Genomic DNA, 24,080 nt, shown 5'->3' with positions numbered 1-24,080 from the left:
GTTTTTTGTCTTCATATTATCCATCATAGAGCATCTTGTAAAGTTTTTTGTCTTCATATAATTATTGATGATGAGAACAAATAATTTTGATAATAAATTTGATAATATTTGTTTTTTTTATACACTATAAATACATATAGTGTATAATCACACAGTATATACTCACTCGTATTTGAAAATAATGAATTTGATAAATAGAAGAAACGAAATACCCTACATTGAAGGTATTACACCAAATTTAATGATAAGAATTTCTTATTCTTCATAAGGATCATCAAAAGGGTCTTGAGCGTCTTGAAATAAACCATTCTTTAAAGATTTTGGAGAATCATCAGAAACTGATGGAGTTTGGCGGATTTCTTGAAGTAAGTTTTGAAGTTCTTCAGGAGAAGAGGTAGCAGCATCTTTAATTCTTGAAATTAAATCCACATCACTTTGAGGAAGACTTTTGATAAAAGTGGCTTCAACCTCCGATTTTTGAATATATATTTCTTGATAATATTTAATTACTGCTTGTTCACTGGCTTGAGAAATCTTCATTTTATCCCACCATTTTGAGCGAAATTGTCGATTAAGCCAGGGAGGAGAGGTATCCTTTGCTTATTGATAATGAAAAGTCCAAGACATTATCCATGGAACTCTGAATATCATAGTGAATTGTAGCATATATTCAAATTCTGGAATTTGTTGAATAAACAATTCCTTAAATTTGAGATATCCATCGTAAATTTCTTTTGGTAAACAATTTGGAAGAATTCCCATATATTTATACCAATTGATAAACCATCTTGGGTATTCACAATTGAAGTTTAAATCAAAGAAGATAAACCATGAGTGTGAATAATTTCGAATAAAGAACGCCTTAGTCCAGGCATCTTGATAATCATAGTAAGAAAATCTGGGATAAGCAGGATAACTTATAAGAGGTTTTTCAGAATGAAGGTTTGGAACCCAACTTTCTGGAGAAATGATTTTGATGATGCGAGCTTTGCTAAAATCAATGTTTCCTTCTTTTGAATTAGAACGATGAACAAAATTGACCGAACCAGACTCTTGCAAAATAGCTTGATAATATTCTCGAGTTTTATATGAATCAACATAAAAGGTTTTCCCTTGACCAAAAAGATGATTTGTGAGAATATGAAAACCTTGATGTAACTTATGGATTTGAAAATCTTCAAGAATTTGAACTCTTAAGAAATTTGGATTAAGAACATAAGGAGTTTTTGTAGGAGGGCTAGGAGTCACAGAATTTTGAGTTTGAGGAGTAAAAGGTCTTACAAAAGGGCTTATCGTGTTTGTTGAAGTAACTTTTGGAGTAACAAGTTTTGATTGAAGGATATTAGAATAAAGTTGTGAGTTCTTAGAAGTAGGGGTTAAAGGAGAAAAACGATTTTGATTTTGAAATGGAACAAGCTTTTGATAGACGGGTTTCTTGTCATCATGTTTGGAAGAGGACGATGAACTCATTTTCCCTGCAAAAATTCTCGAGAAAGAAAGTCAGGAAGCGAATTATTTTCGCCTTTTATGAATTCTATTTCGAAATCAAAGTTTCCTAAAAGGGCTTGCCATCGAGCAAAAATTTGTTTGGAAATAATATTTTTCACATCCTTTTCTAAAATAGTTTTTGCAGATTGACAATCTATTCTTAATAAAAAACTTTTCATAAATAAATCATCTTCAAATTTTTTAATACATAAAACAATGCTTAAAATTTCTTTTTTGACAGTTGAATAATTTTTTTGTGTATCATTCCATGCACCAGAGTAATATCGAACCAATTGTTCTTCTTTTGAATTAACAAATTTTTGTTTTAGAATTCCTCCGAATCCAATATCACTAGCATCGGTTTCAACTATGATATTGGCATTTGGATGAGGTAAATTTAAACATGGCAAAGTAGGAACCTTTTGTTTTATATATTTAATTATATCTGTATGTTTTTGAGTCCATGGTTCAGGATTATCTTTTAATCTGTTATAAAGTGGTTTACATATAATCCCTAAATCTTTGAAAAAATCATGGATATAATTTAAGCATCCTAAAAATCTTTGAAGTTGCTTTTTATCCTTAATTTCATCAGGAAATTTAGTGGAAAATTGCAAACTTCTTGTAATAGGTCTAATAGTGTTTTTGACAATATCATGCCCTAAAAAACGAATTTCATCTTTAAATAAATGCATTTTTGCTGCAGAGACAGCTAAACCATTTTGATAAATTAAATCATAAAATTGATTCAAATGTTTGAAATGTTGATCAATTGATTTTGAAAAAATTAGGACATCGTCAATATAAGCAATAGCAAAACCACTTATAGGAATTATGATATCATTCATAATATTTTGGAATTCAGAAGGGGCATTTTTTAATCCAAAAGGCATTACATTCCATTCAAAATGCCCGAAGGGAACATTAAAACCAGTTTTGTATTTATCTTCCTCATGAAGTTGTATTTGCCAAAATCCTGATTTCATATCAAACTTTGAAAATATATTTGAATCATAAAGTTTTTTTAGCAAGTCTCGTTTATTAGGAATAGGATAACGAATCCATTCTAAAACTTTGTTTAAAGGTTTATAATTGATAACTAGTCTTGGTGATCCTCTTTCTAATTCTGCGGCATTCATAACATAAAATGCTGAACAGGACCATGGTGATTTAGAATGTCTTATAAGTTTTTTATTTATTAAATCTTGAATTTCATTTTTACAATGACTTTCTAGTTCACTATTCATGTGAATGGCTCTAGATTTTGAAGGAATATCCTTTTCATCAAAAAATTTTATATACGGTAATTTTACAATATGTTGTTTTCTATTCCAAAAGGCATTAGGAATATTAGAACATACATTTTTTTCAAATTTTAATTTTAAACCTATTATTTTATTTTGAATATTATTGTCATTTAATTGATTAGTTATTCGAACATTATTTATTTCGTTAATAAGATATTTAGCTTGTTGTGTTTTATAATTAAGGACATTAATGGTTGAATATAGAGGAGGTTCACAAAATTTAAATATAATTTCTTTTCCAAAAACATTGGTTCTTATACCATCATCATGAACCATAAAAGGATATAGTTTTGTAATAAAAGGTGTTCCTAGAATTAAAGGGGAAGATAGATCTTTTACTAAAATTAGATGAGTTTTATAACAGTAATCTTGGTTATTACAAATATGAACATCGGAAACTTTATAATTTACAATTAATTTTGTACCTCCGGCACCAGTAAGTCTAGATGCAGTTTTTTCATAGAATTGTGTAGGAAAAATTCATTCTTGAATACAATTCATATCAGCACCACTATCAATTAAAGCAGTTAGGTTGATTTTAAAATTATCTTTGACTAAAGTAATTTGAGTGTTCCATTTTTGAGAAACTTGATTATTTATAATTTTTCCAATAGTTACATTTTCAATTTTATTTTCTTCTTCTTTATTAATTTCTATATTTTTGTTTTTAAAAATAGAAGGTTTTTCTTTTTCTAAAATTAAAATTTTATTTTTTATTTCTTTTATCTCTTGTTTTACTATTTTTAATTCTTCTTGAAGTTCTTGCATAGAGATTGGCTTTGCTTCAGTAAATCTTTCATATATATTTTTTAAATTAAAATTTTCATTATTATCAGGAGTTATGTTATTAGTTTTATTAAGCATCTGCTTTATTAATAATTCTTGGATATTTTTATCTTTTATAGAATCAAGAGAGTTTAAAAGATCTTTATCATCTTGTGAAAGAACGTTAATAGAACTACTAGTAATTACATTGATTAAATTTTTACAATGACATTTACCAATACATTCGCAAACATCAGAATCTTCTGAACTTGAAGTAGTATTTTCGAGAATATTTAAATCATTTGTTTGAAAATCAGAAATACTTTGATCGGAATCTGAATCAGTATTTAAAATAATTTTTCTTATTTGTTCTTTTAAATCATCAGAAACATTTAACTCATTTATTTTTGTCTTAGCATAACAATTATTAGATGTATGACCATTACGCCCACATTTATGACAAATAATAATGTCTTTTGATTTTCTCTTAGATTTTTTATAATTTAGTTTATAAGGTTTTTTGGATTTTGACGCATAATCTTGGCCTTTTTTATACTTTTCTGGAAGATTATAATTCTTTTTTCTGAAATATTTTGAAGGTCTTTTCTTATATACTTTAGATTTTGAAGTAGACGGACCATTCAAGGGCTGATAACCATATTGTTGGCAAAAATTTCCCAATTCATTTTTACTGTTAATTCTATCTTTTTTGAGCTTTTCTTTAAACCTAAGATCAGCACAAACTGCTAATCCCTCTTTATTAATGTAGTTTATTAGATCTCCATAAGTTAAATTTTGATAAGGAATGGTATTATTAAAGCTTTCTCTTAATTTTTGTCTAACTCTTTCAGCAAAGAGTTTTGGAAGGCCAGCAATAAAACGTTCTTTCCAATAAGACTCTTTACAATCAGGTATTGAAAAAACTTTAACAAGATAATTATCTTTATACCATCTAAAATCAGTAAGTTTTCTGCAATGTAAATTCATTAAAATTTCTGAAGTTTTTTCTTGAAAAGTAGTAGGATCTCCTACAAAGTTTTTGATAATAGCAAAAATTAAAGTGTTAACCATATCATCTTCAAACGTTTGTATTTGTTGATTATTTTCTTGTTTTATAATAGTTTTCTTAGCAAATAAAATATAATCTTTTTCTTCTTGTGAAATATAGAAATCCCACCATCCTTTGAGACTACCAGTAAAACCAGAAGTAATAATATTAACAATTTGAAGTTGAGTATTATTATGAGCTTTATAAGCATTAGCAGCCATAGTCATTTCTTGTACAATATTCATAATTTGATGTTCAGAATGGCCATCAACATTCCATTCATAAACAGAATTACCATCATATTGAGAACGATCAAATTGAAAAGTTCGTTCTTCTAGTTGAACATCTGGAAAAGAGGGCTTATTCCAATAATTTCTTATGGTTGGCTTTGGATTCTTTCCGAAAGAGCTTCGCTTTGATTGATGAATTTTATTAAGATTTGAAAACTCATTAGTGAGTTGACTGATATCATTATTTGAATTATCAAATTGTCGAGCAAGGGTTTCAAAATTTGTTTCACTATTAATATCACTATTTTCAGCTTCATCATTTGTAAGGGTATTAATACTGTTAGTGTTTGAGATATGGAGTTTTGAAAGTCTTTTTTCTAATTCGTTAATTAAATCCGTATTTCCTAGATTAAAATTACCATCGATTTGACAAGGAACAAAACTTATATTGCTAGTGCTTGCCATATCTTGCTTATTATCATTCTTGTCTTTGAAAATTTTTTCTTCAATTTTAACTAAATGCTCGGTAATACTAGATAAGGTTTCGTTTGCATAATTATTTTGGTAAATGATTTTTTGAAGACCCTTTTCTGTAGTTAATTGATTTGGGGCTTGAACTAAAGGAGTCGCAATAAACATATCGTTAATAATAATTTCTCCTTTTGGTGGAAAATTAGCAATAATTTCTTTATTAGAAATAATATCTTTATATTTTTTTCTCTAAAATGGGAGTGATATAATCATTTTTAAATGGGTAATTTATTTTATGTTTAGGGGCATAAATTAACTCAAACCATTGAAAAAAAGGAGAATGAATTTTATTTGATAAAACATAATCTTCCCAAAGGCCTAAATGGAGAAATCTTAAGTAGTATGAGAAATTTTCTTCATGCCAAGCTCTTTTTTTATTATTGTAATCTTTGTAATACTCAATATTTTTTAAGTAATCAAAGTCAACTTGATATTCTAAATTCGAGAAATTCATTTTAACAGGTTGTTTTTGTTAGGATTGAAGAAATATGTTTTATTGATTCTAAATTATGACTTCGTGATTTTTCGTATTTTTTTATTCCTATCGTTAGCCTAGAAATTTTTTCTATTTTTTTATTATATTTATTAGTATATGGAAGTATTTTGTATAAATTATAATCTTCATGAGTTCTAGTTTCTTCTAAATGTTGAATGGTTTTGCATATATTAGAATTTATCTTCCAATGTCTTTTTAACATATTAGCCCAAAACTTATTATTTTTTGAACAATTAATTTGTACTTTAGAACTCATATTTGTTGTTTAAAATTTTGAAGTTCATCAATAAAATCTGATTTAGTAGGACTAGGAAAACTATTTTCACTATTTTGATCATCTTGATATAATGGTTTGGGAATAGAATTAGTATAGTCAACAGTTTTTAGTTTTAAAGATCTTGACTTTGATAACGGAGATTTTGAAGAGCTTGTTTCTGGGATAAAAGAAGTTGATAATCTGGATGATGAAATTTTTAAGGACGAAAAATTTATATCTACTGAACCATCATTATATTCTATAATATTTGAGATTTGTTTTGAAGAGTCTAGTGGTTTTGGATCGATAACATTTTGTAAATTCCAATTACATGATTGAGTTATATCAGACCATTTTAACCTTTTTGGTGTGTGGACTTTGGTATGGTTAGTATTTGCTTCAAAAATAATTGTTTCATTTTTAGGACTTGATAAACGTGTTTTTGGTTCAAGTGTAGTTGTCATAGTTTTGTAACAGACACGATAAATTATTGCTAAAGGCTTTGTATCATCTTTAAATTCTAAATTTTTTGTTTCTACAGTTAACACTAAAGTATCTAAAATATTTTTATCAAATAACCCTACAGAAAAATTTGGATAACAATTGAAATAAATAGGTCCGTTAGCAATATTTGTTTCAGCCATAGCTAAAATAGAATTTTGAAAATCTTTATGTCTCTTGTCTCTTAAAATAAGGAGAACAGGGGCATCTATTCCAAGTCTGAATAGAGGCTTGATAGCAATTTGGACTAAACCGACATGTAAAAATTTATATTTCATTCTATGTTCTAGAATAGATCGTGATGATAATAAATGTAAATTTTGTTGGTTTTGACCAATAGACAAAGTTTGTTCTGTCATTTTAATAGAATAACCTTGAAAATAGTCAAAAGTTCATATTCTATATTGTATTAACATTAGTTTTAGGTATTGTCCAATCATTCAAACTTTGTTCTATGCCATTAACGGTTTCTTCAATAGAATTTATTTGATTATCATAATCTTGTTCATTATCGATATTTTTACCAGGAATATATTTTTTAGATAGTATGCGTGAAAATTTACTCATATTTAAATAATTTTGCTTTAAAATTCTTTAAGAAAACTTACTTGTTTTAATAACGATGAACAGAGGCGAATTGTCTCGACGATGATTGTGGTCCGGCACCGCGACTTACGTCCTTATCTGCGCGTTTTACGCTAATCCAACCAATCACTGGTCTTGTCTCTGAATCATACTTATTAAAACTTGTAAATTTCTTAGAGAATATTAAACCCAAATTAAATAAATATGAAATAAATATATCATGCATAACCACCCCAAAAAATTTTCTTGGCTCTGATACCATTTTATCAAAATTCTATTTTAGCTATGGCTGAAACAAATATTGCTAACGGACCTATTTATTTCAATTGTTATCCAAATTTTTCTGTAGGGTTATTTGATAAAAATATTTTAGATACTTTAGTGTTAACTGTAGAAACAAAAAATTTAGAATTTAAAGATGATACAAAGCCTTTAGCAATAATTTATCGTGTCTGTTACAAAACTATGACAACTACACTTGAACCAAAAACACGTTTATCAAGTCCTAAAAATGAAACAATTATTTTTGAAGCAAATACTAACCATACCAAAGTCCACACACCAAAAAGGTTAAAATGGTCTGATATAACTCAATCATGTAATTGGAATTTACAAAATGTTATCGATCCAAAACCACTAGACTCTTCAAAACAAATCTCAAATATTATAGAATATAATGATGGTTCAGTAGATATAAATTTTTCGTCCTTAAAAATTTCATCATCCAGATTATCAACTTCTTTTATCCCAGAAACAAGCTCTTCAAAATCTCCGTTATCAAAGTCAAGATCTTTAAAACTAAAAACTGTTGACTATACTAATTCTATTCCCAAACCATTATATCAAGATGATCAAAATAGTGAAAATAGTTTTCCTAGTCCTACTAAATCAGATTTTATTGATGAACTTCAAAATTTTAAACAACAAATATGAGTTCTAAAGTACAAATTAATTGTTCAAAAAATAATAAGTTTTGGGCTAATATGTTAAAAAGACATTGGAAGATAAATTCTAATATATGCAAAACCATTCAACATTTAGAAGAAACTAGAACTCATGAAGATTATAATTTATACAAAATACTTCCATATACTAATAAATATAATAAAAAAATAGAAAAAATTTCTAGGCTAACGATAGGAATAAAAAAATACGAAAAATCACGAAGTCATAATTTAGAATCAATAAAACATATTTCTTCAATCCTAACAAAAACAACCTGTTAAAATGAATTTCTCGAATTTAGAATATCAAGTTGACTTTGATTACTTAAAAAATATTGAGTATTACAAAGATTACAATAATAAAAAAAGAGCTTGGCATGAAGAAAATTTCTCATACTACTTAAGATTTCTCCATTTAGGCCTTTGGGAAGATTATGTTTTATCAAATAAAATTCATTCTCCTTTTTTTCAATGGTTTGAGTTAATTTATGCCCCTAAACATAAAATAAATTACCCATTTAAAAATGATTATATCACTCCCATTTTAGAGAAAAAAATATAAAGATATTATTTCTAATAAAGAAATTATTGCTAATTTTCCACCAAAAGGAGAAATTATTATTAACGATATGTTTATTGCGACTCCTTTAGTTCAAGCCCCAAATCAATTAACTACAGAAAAGGGTCTTCAAAAAATCATTTACCAAAATAATTATGCAAACGAAACCTTATCTAGTATTACCGAGCATTTAGTTAAAATTGAAGAAAAAATTTTCAAAGACAAGAATGATAATAAGCAAGATATGGCAAGCACTAGCAATATAAGTTTTGTTCCTTGTCAAATCGATGGTAATTTTAATCTAGGAAATACGGATTTAATTAACGAATTAGAAAAAAGACTTTCAAAACTCCATATCTCAAACACTAACAGTATTAATACCCTTACAAATGATGAAGCTGAAAATAGTGATATTAATAGTGAAACAAATTTTGAAACCCTTGCTCGACAATTTGATAATTCAAATAATGATATCAGTCAACTCACTAATGAGTTTTCAAATCTTAATAAAATTCATCAATCAAAGCGAAGCTCTTTCGGAAAGAATCCAAAGCCAACCATAAGAAATTATTGGAATAAGCCCTCTTTTCCAGATGTTCAACTAGAAGAACGAACTTTTCAATTTGATCGTTCTCAATATGATGGTAATTCTGTTTATGAATGGAATGTTGATGGCCATTCTGAACATCAAATTATGAATATTGTACAAGAAATGACTATGGCTGCTAATGCTTATAAAGCTCATAATAATACTCAACTTCAAATTGTTAATATTATTACTTCTGGTTTTACTGGTAGTCTCAAAGGATGGTGGGATTTCTATATTTCACAAGAAGAAAAAGATTATATTTTATTTGCTAAGAAAACTATTATAAAACAAGAAAATAATCAACAAATACAAACGTTTGAAGATGATATGGTTAACACTTTAATTTTTGCTATTATCAAAAACTTTGTAGGAGATCCTACTACTTTTCAAGAAAAAACTTCAGAAATTTTAATGAATTTACATTGCAGAAAACTTACTGATTTTAGATGGTATAAAGATAATTATCTTGTTAAAGTTTTTTCAATACCTGATTGTAAAGAGTCTTATTGGAAAGAACGTTTTATTGCTGGCCTTCCAAAACTCTTTGCTGAAAGAGTTAGACAAAAATTAAGAGAAAGCTTTAATAATACCATTCCTTATCAAAATTTAACTTATGGAGATCTAATAAACTACATTAATAAAGAGGGATTAGCAGTTTGTGCTGATCTTAGGTTTAAAGAAAAGCTCAAAAAAGATAGAATTAACAGTAAAAATGAATTGGGAAATTTTTGCCAACAATATGGTTATCAGCCCTTGAATGGTCCGTCTACTTCAAAATCTAAAGTATATAAGAAAAGACCTTCAAAATATTTCAGAAAAAAGAATTATAATCTTCCAGAAAAGTATAAAAAAGGCCAAGATTATGCGTCAAAATCCAAAAAACCTTATAAACTAAATTATAAAAAATCTAAGAGAAAATCAAAAGACATTATTATTTGTCATAAATGTGGGCGTAATGGTCATACATCTAATAATTGTTATGCTAAGACAAAAATAAATGAGTTAAATGTTTCTGATGATTTAAAAGAACAAATAAGAAAAATTATTTTAAATACTGATTCAGATTCCGATCAAAGTATTTCTGATTTTCAAACAAATGATTTAAATATTCTCGAAAATACTACTTCAAGTTCAGAAGATTCTGATGTTTGCGAATGTATTGGTAAATGTCATTGTAAAAATTTAATCAATGTAATTACTAGTAGTTCTATTAACGTTCTTTCACAAGATGATAAAGATCTTTTAAACTCTCTTGATTCTATAAAAGATAAAAATATCCAAGAATTATTAATAAAGCAGATGCTTAATAAAACTAATAACATAACTCCTGATAATAATGAAAATTTTAATTTAAAAAATATATATGAAAGATTTACTGAAGCAAAGCCAATCTCTATGCAAGAACTTCAAGAAGAATTAAAAATAGTAAAACAAGAGATAAAAGAAATAAAAAATAAAATTTTAATTTTAGAAAAAGAAAAACCTTCTATTTTTAAAAACAAAAATATAGAAATTAATAAAGAAGAAGAAAATAAAATTGAAAATGTAACTATTGGAAAAATTATAAATAATCAAGTTTCTCAAAAATGGAACACTCAAATTACTTTAGTCAAAGATAATTTTAAAATCAACCTAACTGCTTTAATTGATAGTGGTGCTGATATGAATTGTATTCAAGAATGAATTTTTCCTACACAATTCTATGAAAAAACTGCATCTAGACTTACTGGTGCCGGAGGTACAAAATTAATTGTAAATTATAAAGTTTCCGATGTTCATATTTGTAATAACCAAGATTACTGTTATAAAACTCATCTAATTTTAGTAAAAGATCTATCTTCCCCTTTAATTCTAGGAACACCTTTTATTACAAAACTATATCCTTTTATGGTTCATGATGATGGTATAAGAACCAATGTTTTTGGAAAAGAAATTATATTTAAATTTTGTGAACCTCCTCTATATTCAACCATTAATGTCCTTAATTATAAAACACAACAAGCTAAATATCTTATTAACGAAATAAATAATGTTCGAATAACTAATCAATTAAATGACAATAATATTCAAAATAAAATAATAGGTTTAAAATTAAAATTTGAAAAAAATGTATGTTCTAATATTCCTAATGCCTTTTGGAATAGAAAACAACATATTGTAAAATTACCGTATATAAAATTTTTTGATGAAAAGGATATTCCTTCAAAATCTAGAGCCATTCACATGAATAGTGAACTAGAAAGTCATTGTAAAAATGAAATTCAAGATTTAATAAATAAAAAACTTATAAGACATTCTAAATCACCATGGTCCTGTTCAGCATTTTATGTTATGAATGCCGCAGAATTAGAAAGAGGATCACCAAGACTAGTTATCAATTATAAACCTTTAAACAAAGTTTTAGAATGGATTCGTTATCCTATTCCTAATAAACGAGACTTGCTAAAAAAACTTTATGATTCAAATATATTTTCAAAGTTTGATATGAAATCAGGATTTTGGCAAATACAACTTCATGAGGAAGATAAATACAAAACTGGTTTTAATGTTCCCTTCGGGCATTTTGAATGGAATGTAATGCCTTTTGGATTAAAAAATGCCCCTTCTGAATTCCAAAATATTATGAATGATATCATAATTCCTATAAGTGGTTTTGCTATTGCTTATATTGACGATGTCCTAATTTTTTCAAAATCAATTGATCAACATTTCAAACATTTGAATCAATTTTATGATTTAATTTATCAAAATGGTTTAGCTGTCTCTGCAGCAAAAATGCATTTATTTAAAGATGAAATTCGTTTTTTAGGGCATGATATTGTCAAAAACACTATTAGACCTATTACAAGAAGTTTGCAATTTTCCACTAAATTTCCTGATGAAATTAAGGATAAAAAGCAACTTCAAAGATTTTTAGGATGCTTAAATTATATCCATGATTTTTTCAAAGATTTAGGGATTATATGTAAACCACTTTATAACAGATTAAAAGATAATCCTGAACCATGGACTCAAAAACATACAGATATAATTAAATATATAAAACAAAAGGTTCCTACTTTGCCATGTTTAAATTTACCTCATCCAAATGCCAATATCATAGTTGAAACCGATGCTAGTGATATTGGATTCGGAGGAATTCTAAAACAAAAATTTGTTAATTCAAAAGAAGAACAATTGGTTCGATATTACTCTGGTGCATGGAATGATACACAAAAAAATTATTCAACTGTCAAAAAAGAAATTTTAAGCATTGTTTTATGTATTAAAAAATTTGAAGATGATTTATTTATGAAAAGTTTTTTATTAAGAATAGATTGTCAATCTGCAAAAACTATTTTAGAAAAGGATGTGAAAAATATTATTTCCAAACAAATTTTTGCTCGATGGCAAGCCCTTTTAGGAAACTTTGATTTCGAAATAGAATTCATAAAAGGCGAAAATAATTCGCTTCCTGACTTTCTTTCTCGAGAATTTTTGCAGGGAAAATGAGTTCATCGTCCTCTTCCAAACATGATGACAAGAAACCCGTCTATCAAAAGCTTGTTCCATTTCAAAATCAAAATCGTTTTTCTCCTTTAACCCCTACTTCTAAGAACTCACAACTTTATTCTAATATCCTTCAATCAAAACTTGTTACTCCAAAAGTTACTTCAACAAACACGATAAGCCCTTTTGTAAGACCTTTTACTCCTCAAACTCAAAATTCTGTGACTCCTAGCCCTCCTACAAAAACTCCTTATGTTCTTAATCCAAATTTCTTAAGAGTTCAAATTCTTGAAGATTTTCAAATCCATAAGTTACATCAAGGTTTTCATATTCTCACAAATCATCTTTTTGGTCAAGGGAAAACCTTTTATGTTGATTCATATAAAACTCGAGAATATTATCAAGCTATTTTGCAAGAGTCTGGTTCGGTCAATTTTGTTCATCGTTCTAATTCAAAAGAAGGAAACATTGATTTTAGCAAAGCTCGCATCATCAAAATCATTTCTCCAGAAAGTTGGGTTCCAAACCTTCATTCTGAAAAACCTCTTATAAGTTATCCTGCTTATCCCAGATTTTCTTACTATGATTATCAAGATGCCTGGACTAAGGCGTTCTTTATTCGAAATTATTCACACTCATGGTTTATCTTCTTTGATTTAAACTTCAATTGTGAATACCCAAGATGGTTTATCAATTGGTATAAATATATGGGAATTCTTCCAAATTGTTTACCAAAAGAAATTTACGATGGATATCTCAAATTTAAGGAATTGTTTATTCAACAAATTCCAGAATTTGAATATATGCTACAATTCACTATGATATTCAGAGTTCCATGGATAATGTCTTGGACTTTTCATTATCAATAAGCAAAGGATACCTCTCCTCCCTGGCTTAATCGACAATTTCGCTCAAAATGGTGGGATAAAATGAAGATTTCTCAAGCCAGTGAACAAGCAGTAATTAAATATTATCAAGAAATATATATTCAAAAATCGGAGGTTGAAGCCACTTTTATCAAAAGTCTTCCTCAAAGTGATGTGGATTTAATTTCAAGAATTAAAGATGCTGCTACCTCTTCTCCTGAAGAACTTCAAAACTTACTTCAAGAAATCCGCCAAACTCCATCAGTTTCTGATGATTCTCCAAAATCTTTAAAGAATGGTTTATTTCAAGACGCTCAAGACCCTTTTGATGATCCTTATGAAGAATAAGAAATTCTTATCATTAAATTTGGTGTAATACCTTCAATGTAGGGTATTTCGTTTCTTCTATTTATCAAATTCATTATTTTCAAATACGAGTGAGTATATACTGTGTGATTATACACTATATGTATTTATAGTGTATAAAAAAAACAAATATTATCAAATTTATTATCAAAATTATTTGTTCTCATCATCAATAATTATATGAAGACAAAAAACTTTACAAGATGCTCTATGATGGATAATATGAAGACAAAAAACTTTAGAAGATGCTCTATGAAGACATGCTTTATCAAAAGGTGATATTTATTGATTACAAACGACAATTTCTTCAAAAAGATGAAAGTGACAACCACTTAAAAATAATTGATTGGCCACTGAATCTTACGGCAAGATTTCACTACAAGATTTCAAGGTTTTGAAGACTTCAAAAGCAATATAAATAGACATCATGTGTTAGTGGAAGAAGGCAGGCAAAAATATTCATTCTCTAAAAAATGTTCATTCTATGTCTAAAAAATCTCCAAGAGTCTCTCTTTCTACTAGCAGATGTTCAAAGTCTCTAGATTTTCAGATAATTCTTTCTCCAGATGTATGTACTGATTGTAATTCAAGCTTAATTCAAGAAGGTATTATCTAAAATATTTTATTCAATTGTTGTATTGCTTCTATTTCTCCATGATAATTTCATTTCGAGTTGTTCTAACCATTAATTCTACAAGATTTGAAATATTTGTTAAAATAGTAGTCGTTTTTAATAATCAAATTAATCAAATTCATGCTTGAATTATTTAAATATGTTTAATAAAATCTTGATGAATTGTATTCCTAATAAAGATATTCTTGTAAGAATACAACAAATCCAAGAATCTATAAATAATTCTGAGCAAAATCTCAAGGATTCTTACAAACCTAATAATCTAGGTACGATTTTAAACAATAATCATATTCATGATGTTAGACAGTTCATAAAAGCTAGTATTAAAATTCGTTACAAGCAAATACGTTATCTAAAAGCAAAACTATTTGTATTTTAATATGAAATTTATTTGTATATGAAATTCTATGTCTTTATATTTTTTCTTGATAAAATGGTATATATATATATATATATATATATATATATATATATATATATATATATATATATATATATATATATATATATATATATATATATATATATATATAGGTTTAGGTTCTATGGAAAACAAAAAACTCTAAAAAAAACTCTAAAAATCATAAAAATGCATAAAAAAAATACTTAGAGATCACAAAACTTTTTTTTGAATTTTTTTTATAAAAAATCGCAGCTTTTTATTAAAATTCGCTGAAAAAAAATAAAAAATCAAAATTTTTTTTTTTATAAAAAAAAGAAAGTTTCAAAATTTTTTTCAGTGAATTTCTTTAAAAACCTGAGATTTTTTCATAAAAAATGTCAAAAAAAAGTTTTGTGATCTCTAGGTATTTTTTTATGATTTTTAGGGTTTTTTTGTTTTCCAAATAACCCTTCCCTATATATATATATATATATATATATATATATATATATATATATATATATATATATATATATATATATATAAATGAAATCGTATTTTTAATTGTCAATTGTGTTTGGTATTTACACTTTAAAATATGATATAAGCCATTTGGTCGCATTAGTAAATAGTTATTACTACGTTCAATTACAAAATCAAAAAAGTTACATTAGTGTCACTTCAATAGAATTCTTTAGTAAATTAAAAAAAAAACTATATAACTAATTTATTTACTAAACGTCAAAATTACACGATTTCTTTGCTTATATTTAAATCTAACAATAGAAAATTAAAATAACTGATATATACTATTATCAATTTGTACCAACCAAACTTGTTGGTAGCAAAATATATTGGTACCAAGTATATTTTGTAAGACACTGGTAGAATTTTTTTTGTATCAACTATAGTTGGTACAATACACGGTTTAAGGAAAAACGAATCGGTACCGTATCATGTTCACCCCTAATCTATATTGTGTCGATTTTTGTAATCGTTGGACAATATATAAAATACAATCATTATTAAACAAAATCCATACATAAACATACATATGGTAATTCCTATTTTGAATATATATATATATATATATATATATATATATATATATATATATATATATATATACACATATTGGCTTAGGTTATTTTATTCAAAGTATTTATTATGTTATTGTATGCATAAATGTGAGCCAATCAAATTTACTTATTTTAAGAAAGTGATTAATATATATTATTGAATTAAATATAATTGAAAAATATCATCTTAATTAATTACAATAGTCATTTAGTCAATTAATATAGATTTAATAAAGGAAAATTGCATTTTTTTAAGGGATCATAGATTTTATTAATTTTAAAAATCCGATTTTACGAATTATAATTCTTTTAATTCGGACATTCTGACAGAATATGTTTATGAGTATATTCAAAAATAAAAATATTCTTGAACCATAAATAATAAAAAGATTCTTGAACCTATTTCTTGATCATGACTTTAAAAACTTCTTGTAGAATAACAAATCCTTGAACAATCAATTGAAGAATAAAAACAAAAAATACATTATTTCTTATAGAATACGGGTAACAATTGTTAAGAATTACATTTATTGTTAAAGAATAAAACTAAAAAAGCTTTCAAAACGGGAAAGAAAACATCAAAATCTAACAACGACACTAATACATTCTAAAAGAATAATGTTGCTTAGAATCACTTTCAATTTTGTGGTCCATTCTTCAAGCATCAACTTCTGTGATTCCAACAGAATTGGAATTCGTGATTTCATTCCAACAGAATTGGAATTCATGATTCCATTTCAATAGAATTGGAATCTCACCAATATCATCCATTGAATCATCTACATAAACAAATTGATTTTTATCATATAAGAAGAAGTAAATTTGATATGAAAATAGTGACAAACTACCTTCACTTTGTACTTTACATATAAGAAGAAGGTCATTGACACAGGTGGCAGCTAGCAGAAGAAGAGAATAAGAAGAATGATGGCAGCGGACTTCGACCAATGGCAGCGACTCCTCCACAGCTCCCTTCTCAGGCAAGAAGGTCGCGGCGTCCGGCGATGGACGCGTCTCCGAGCGGCAGCAACTGCAGCGATAGGCGGCTGTGGTGCATTCCTCCTTACACACGACTGAAATGGCGCAACCCCTCGTCGGTCTCTGTCTTCAGCCTTCGCGAAAATATAGCAACAACAACCCTCGACATGGCATGGATACGGTGGTCGGAGGAGCAAGAGGGTAGGGTGGCGCCGATGGTGGGAGGCATAAGGACGGAGGTGACGGCTGGAGATGGTTTGATTAGGGTTACGGTTTACATTGGAGGTGGTTTTAAAGAAGTCAATGGTTACCATAATTATAGGATATTATTTGTGGAAACTAATTATCAAATTACCTATTTACCCTTATTTATTTATTTAATTATTTATTTTTATTTTAAGTTTTGATTGTCCCACATTTATGCATACAATAACACAATAATCACTTTAAATACCTGAACCTAGCTATATATATATATATATATATATATATATATATATATATATATATATATATATATAAACTATAATAATAATAATAATAATAATAATAATAAAACAAAAAAAAATCAAATTGAAAAGAGTTTATTACATAAAAAACAACAAAAATAAGAATATATATATATATATATATATATATATATATATATATATATATATATATATATGAAAAAGCAACAAATAGAAAAAGAAAAAAAAACAATTTTTTAAGTCAAATATGAAAAAAAAAAAATTATATCAAAGGGGTATGCAAATTACAAAACATAACCTAAATATCACTCGATTCATAAATCATAAATGAGCACCTAATATATCCTAATATAAGTATCGTCTTTAGATGGAAAATAGATAAATACTTTCAACCAATTAATATCATAGGGAAAATCACATATACGCCCTATAAACTTTTTAGGGTTATCTCTTTTAGTCACTTAACTTTTTAAGTGGCTTTACGAGGGAACAAACTCATGGTCTACCTGTTTTTTTAGTCCTCTTGACTTGCTATAACCGATTTGAGTGTCACATACCCAAAACTTGGGCCCCTCCCATCTTCTTCCTGCCGAGCAACACGCTGCTTCTACCCTCAAACACCAGATCGACCATGACGATGGCCAAATCGAAGTTGAAGGCCACCGGAAATCGACCTCCCCACCTCTTTATTTCGGTCTTTTCAGTCTTCCCATCACCGATCTGCCTCTTTTCCCTTCGCATTCCTGTTGGTCGGACCGGAAGGCAACAATCTAGAGGTCACCAGAACAATCCCTACGACTATTACTATCGTTTTCAGTCTCTACAACGTTGATTTAAAAGCTTTATCTCCGGAAATCGGTTTCTGTCCTACCCTCCACCTTACCGGTCGACTTCAAAGACAAACACCCCCTCTGAAGCCGTTGATCCGCCTTGGCCCTTTTCCTTTCACGTTTTCTGCTAGACAAATGAGACAAACGAGAGCATAGTCTAATTTCCTTGAGATTTGATTTTGCGATGAATAGGGTTTGATGGAGTGAGGTCTAGTCAAAAGCACCGCCATCAAAGAAGCCTCCTTGAACTCTCCAAATTAAAGAACTCAAACAGAGCACAGTTGGTGATGTGGAAAGTTTGGTCAACAAATTGGAAAAATTCAAAGTCAATTTAGGGGAATTGGTCAACAAATGCCAATGTGGCAAAAGGGTAGCCGGGTGACCCCTTCACTTTGGCCAAAAAGACTTAATCGACCCGACAAAAAGGACTTGGTTCCCTCATAAAGTCATCAAAATAGTTTAAGGACTAAAAGGGTAAACCCTAAAAACTTCATAGGACGTATGTGTCATTTTCCCAATATCATATGCCATATTAGGCATAATTTGTTGCCAACTATAATCAATTAGTAACATTCTCTCATATTTTAAATCATAAGTTCATCAAATTTAAATATTAACTATTTAAGTTTTAAATATGCACATCAAAAATTACATTAAAAAATGTTCATCTTCATATTGAGGCTAAAAGGAACCCGTTTGAACCTTCATGAACTTCGTGATGTAAAAATCAAACCTCAAAATGTCATAGTCCCTCTCGAAAAACTTTATTTTGATTCGTGTTCAAAAATTTAGCGAGCTTCACAAAATCTATTTTTGAACCAACATTATGTTAAAAAATCAGATTTTGAAAATTAGCTTTTTCAAAATCATGATCAAAAGTACTTATTTTGTAAAATGATGGTTAGTATTTGAGATTAGATTTACTTTAATGGTTAATATGATATCCAAATTTTAAAGTTAATTGGGCTGGATGGTTACAAAACCCAACATTAGCTAGCGTCTATGTAAATTTCTAGCACCTTGCTAGTTTAATATTTACCATTCACAAAAAAGCCAAACCTGTTAGAAACGTTTCATCAAAAACAATCACCATTCAACTCACCCCATCCCTCTTTTGTGCACCACCTATGCCCTTGCCTCCCCTTAAGATCAACACACATGACTTTTCGATGTCTTCCTCAACAGTTTTTCCATTTTCAAGTTTTTTTAACCTTTTTCGATCGTTAAAGTTTACCTTTTTATGTTTATATATACTAAATAAATCTAAGGTATTTCCGTCATTTTAACATAATAAATAAGTTCCTCACCGCTCACTATGGTTCTCCATTTTTACAAGGTGTAGGGAAGATACCTTGTCTTTGGCGATGATCTAAACAACCCCATTCAAGTAAGGGTGGAAAATGGGGCAATCATGTCATTGTTTTTGTTTGACACGACACAATATAACAAGTTTTATGTAACACAAACATGTTGTCGTGTTTTGTTTAACTAACATGAAAACGGATCAAATAAAAAATGATAAACACGACACGAAAAATATAACATAGAATGACAATTAGTTTATCCAAATAATACTTAATCATACATAACACGAAAAACACGACAAAAAAATATTAAATCGTGTCAATTTCATGTCGAATTTTGAACACGAAACGGCACGACATGACATCGTGTTTTTTACACTAGATACGAACACAACACAAACATGAATTCAAATTCCAATTTCGTCCCAATTCGTTGTCATATCGTATCATCAATTGTCACTTCTACTTTTTAGGACCGTAGCGCACACCGTTCTTTTGACCATTTCCTAATTGAAACTCTGAAGACTCGATCTCTCAAATTAAAATTGAATAACTTCCTCTAATGTTTGTATAATCAAAATAAAATTTAAACATTTTACGTTGTATATTATCTTTCAAATAATATTGGTCAGGACATTTTGGGTTACCTTGTCGCACAACATGTTGGGTTTATACTTTATTACCAAAACCTAATAATGGTAGCGAAAGCAACGGGGCAACCCAAGATTGATTGTTTCAACTGCCGAGTGTCTCCAATAGTTTCCTGTCCACTACCAACTCCCAAAATCAATAAGCCGCTTAAAACCAATGCGGCGCGCCATTTGTCGGTGACCATTTCTATTTCAGCATCTCCGTGCCCTGCAAAAGGACACAAACCCACCACCTAAAACCTCTCCATCTTCTGAATCTGAAGGCAAAATATTCAATCACATTGGATTTAGATCTTCAGATCCATACATTATCGCCTGCCAATTCACTTCAGGTTTGTCAAATCTTTTGATTTCGTTCAAAGTAAGCAACATTGATTCGATTCAAATCTCCTAAACCCCTAATCACAGTGTTACATTGTTGATCTACTGTTTTTTAGATCGGAGGGGGGAAATGGGGAAGGAGAAGAAATCCGGTGGATGTTTCGGGTGGTTTATTGTGTTGATTGTAGTGGGGGCTATCGCGTTAGCATTAGGGCTCACACTGAGGAACAAATTTCACAAGGGTGGCGGTGATGCTCCCGTTCCTGGTCCTCCCGGAGCTGTTACGAAGAAATACGGGGATGCTCTCGAGGTTGCCCTACAGTTCTTCGATATCCAAAAATGTAAGCTTGCAATCTTAAAAACAACTACTTATTCATGCTAGATTCGAAGATATATCTCAATTCAAATCCCTACAGATCTTAAGTTTCTTCCTTTTATTGCTTTGTGTAGCTGGTAAGTTGGAGAATAACGAAATACCATGGAGGGGGGATTCAGCTCTACAAGACGGAAAAGACGCTGATTTAGATCTTTCTAAAGGAATGTATGACGCCGGAGATCATATGAAGTTTCAATTTCCGATGGCTTACACAGCCACCGTTCTTTCATGGGCAATCCTCGAGTATGGAGATCAGATGAATGCAGCGGGTCAATTAGAATCCGCCAGAAACTCACTCAAATGGCTCACCGACTACTTCATCAATGCTCACCCTGAACCTAATGTGCTCTACATTCAGGTCGGTGATCCAGATCTTGACCACAAATGTTGGGATCGACCTGAAGATATGACTGAAAAAAGGCCTGCCATACAAATAAACGCATCTTCCCCAGGATCAGACGTTGCAGCTGAAACCGCAGCAGCAATGGCAGCTGCTTCACTGGTGTTTAAGTCTAACTCTGGTTATTCAAGCTCGCTTCTTAAACATGCTAAAGAGCTGTTTACTTTTGCGGATCAAAATAGAGGTCTTTATAGTGAAAGCATCCCTGAAGTTCAGACTTATTACAATTCAACCGGTTATGGTGATGAGCTTTTGTGGGCAGCTAGTTGGCTTTATCATGCAACAAAAGATCACACGTATCTTGATTATGTAACGGGAAGTAACGGTGAAAGTTATGCTAATTGGGGAAGTCCTACTTGGTTCAGTTGGGACGATAAGCGCCCCGGGACCCAGGTAATGTCCGTTCCCAGTAGCAGTCTTTAAGTCCCAATTTGTTACGCACTACAGAACAATACAACACATTGTATTGTTCTGCATAACAATTGATTTTGATGGGACAAAAATTGTAACTTTTTGTCCCATCAAAAAAGTGGGACGGACAGAAAAACATTGTCCCATGTAACAAACACAGTCTTATTATTGGCTGATTATGATTTGGTGATTATTATAACTCCAACACGTTAAACTTGATAGGTTCTTTTATCGAGGGTAAGTTTCTTTGATTCAAAAGTTGCTTCAAATGCAAACCTCCAAAAGTACAAAAAAACTGCTGAGGCTGTCATGTGTGGCCTCCTTCCAAAATCCCCAACAGCAACAGAAAGCAGAACAAAAGGTATGTTACCATTCTATGTCAATATATATTCATGTTTATATGTGTTCATCCTTTTTATATCTCATTATAATCTCAACAACACAGGTGGCCTTTTGTGGATCAGCCAATGGAACGCTTTACAGCATCCAGTAGCTTCTGCTTTTTTAGCAGTCATTTACAGCGATTACATGCTCACATCTAGCACTCAAAAAATCCACTGTGATTCCAACTCTTTCAGAGCAGCAGATCTTAGAAAATTTGCCATGTCACAGGTTTGACTCGTTCTTCTCTATTTGACATTTTAGAGATAAACATAAAATATAACCTAAATTGATTGATTTTAGGCGAACTATGTGTTGGGAGACAATCCAATGAAGATGAGTTATTTAGTTGGATATGGTGACAAATACTCACAATTTGTGCACCATAGAGGAGCTTCGATACCTGTTGATGCAACCACAAATTGCTCTAATGGTTGGCAATGGCTGGAATCTGATACACCGAACCCTAATGTTGCAACCGGAGCGCTTGTTGGAGGACCGTTTTTGAACGAGACATTTGTGGATTCACGTAACAATTCTATGCAGACTGAACCGAGTACTTATAATAGTGCGGTTATTGTTGGGCTTTTATCGGGTTTGGTTACAACTTCATCGGTTGTTACATCCTTCACGTAATAATGGTCTTGTTACACATGATTTTTATTATTTTTTTAAGCTTGAGTGCTGCTATTGTAACTGTAATGTTGTGTAAGGGGCTAGGTGATTACACGTTAGAATTATAAAAGTTATGTGGTGACTGGTGAGTGTATATAGTCCTAGTTACATTGATTGTTATTTGTCAATTGGTTTTGAGTTGAAATTCTAAGCTCTAGTACGATTTTTATGTGAAACTATATTATGTGTTGGAACTCAAAAATGTGGTTGTGTACATGAAGTTGAGAATATGCAGGAATGCCTAGCTAGTCATTTGCAATAAAAAAGGAACCTAAGTTGGAATATATACACAAGGATTCAAAAGCAAACTATTTGCATGAGCACTACTAGAGATGCACAAAACCGGGCACTCATATAGCAATTTAATGTAACTTCTCATGGTAGTGTGGTTTGTTGTCTTCTCTAAATCAAGTTCAATAAATTTTATTTTTACAAAACAAATAAACGTCTTAGTGCCCTAAATGAAATGACAAATTTGCCCGTGATAGATATTTTTTATATATATTTTTTTCATTTCATTTAATTTAAATTATTATTAAATATTTTGTGGGACCTAAAAACGGATGATCTTATTCATAGAAATCTCAACTATAAATAGCTTACATGAAAAGAGAACACATACTGATTCTAAAATAGAAGGAAACAAATTTGAACTACAATTAAGGAGCTAAATCAGCTTTTATTAAAAGCTGCTAAAACACAATCTTTTTCGTAGTTCTTTGAACTTCATTGAAGCTAGCGCTTTGGTTAGTTGTCTGCCAGCTAATCATCAATCATGTATATTTCTAATGTGATTGTTTTCTTCTGCAACTAAGTCACAAATGAAATGATGCTTTATTTAGTTGTGTTTTGTTCTTCCATGCATCACTGGATTTCTGGTTAATGGTACATCTAACTGATTATCACAAAAAACTTGAGTTGAATGAGCTTGTGTCAGCCACATAATCAACCTCGATGGAGGATAATGCAACATTGTGTTGCAATTGTACTCTTCTAGTCATCTTGAGAGCCTGCCTAGTCGTTATATATCAGTGTAGCCTCTCAATATAAATGTTGTACTATGTGTTAGATTTTGGGTCTAAGAATATTAATATATATTTGGATAATTCTAGAATCGTGATTGTAATAACTTTCCAAAATCTATGATTCCGACCCTATAGTCTGGGGTA

The 24,080-nt window shown here is 29.5% G+C and overlaps 1 protein-coding gene across 1 annotated transcript; it reads left to right on the top strand.

The window, feature by feature from the left end:
- The first annotated feature begins 20,444 nt into the window (after nt 1–20,444).
- On the top strand, nt 20,445–23,090 carry LOC145136971 (endoglucanase 2-like). Its single transcript, XM_079071110.1, has 6 exons — nt 20,445–20,679; nt 20,785–21,009; nt 21,119–21,837; nt 22,078–22,216; nt 22,301–22,467; nt 22,540–23,090. The coding sequence occupies exons 2-6, from the start codon at nt 20,799–20,801 to the stop codon at nt 22,870–22,872; spliced, it is 1,569 nt and encodes a 522-aa protein (XP_078927236.1). The 5' UTR covers nt 20,445–20,679; nt 20,785–20,798; the 3' UTR covers nt 22,873–23,090.
- The last annotated feature ends 990 nt before the right edge of the window (nt 23,091–24,080 follow it).

The sequence above is a fragment of the Lactuca virosa genome, chromosome 9, assembly GCF_052849685.1.
Source record: "Lactuca virosa cultivar CGN04683 chromosome 9, Lactuca_virosa_CGN04683_v6, whole genome shotgun sequence".
NCBI classification, from domain to species: Eukaryota; Viridiplantae; Streptophyta; class Magnoliopsida; order Asterales; family Asteraceae; genus Lactuca; species Lactuca virosa.
The sequence above is the reverse complement of the archived record's forward strand: the minus strand, read 5'-3'. Positions and strand labels throughout refer to the sequence as shown.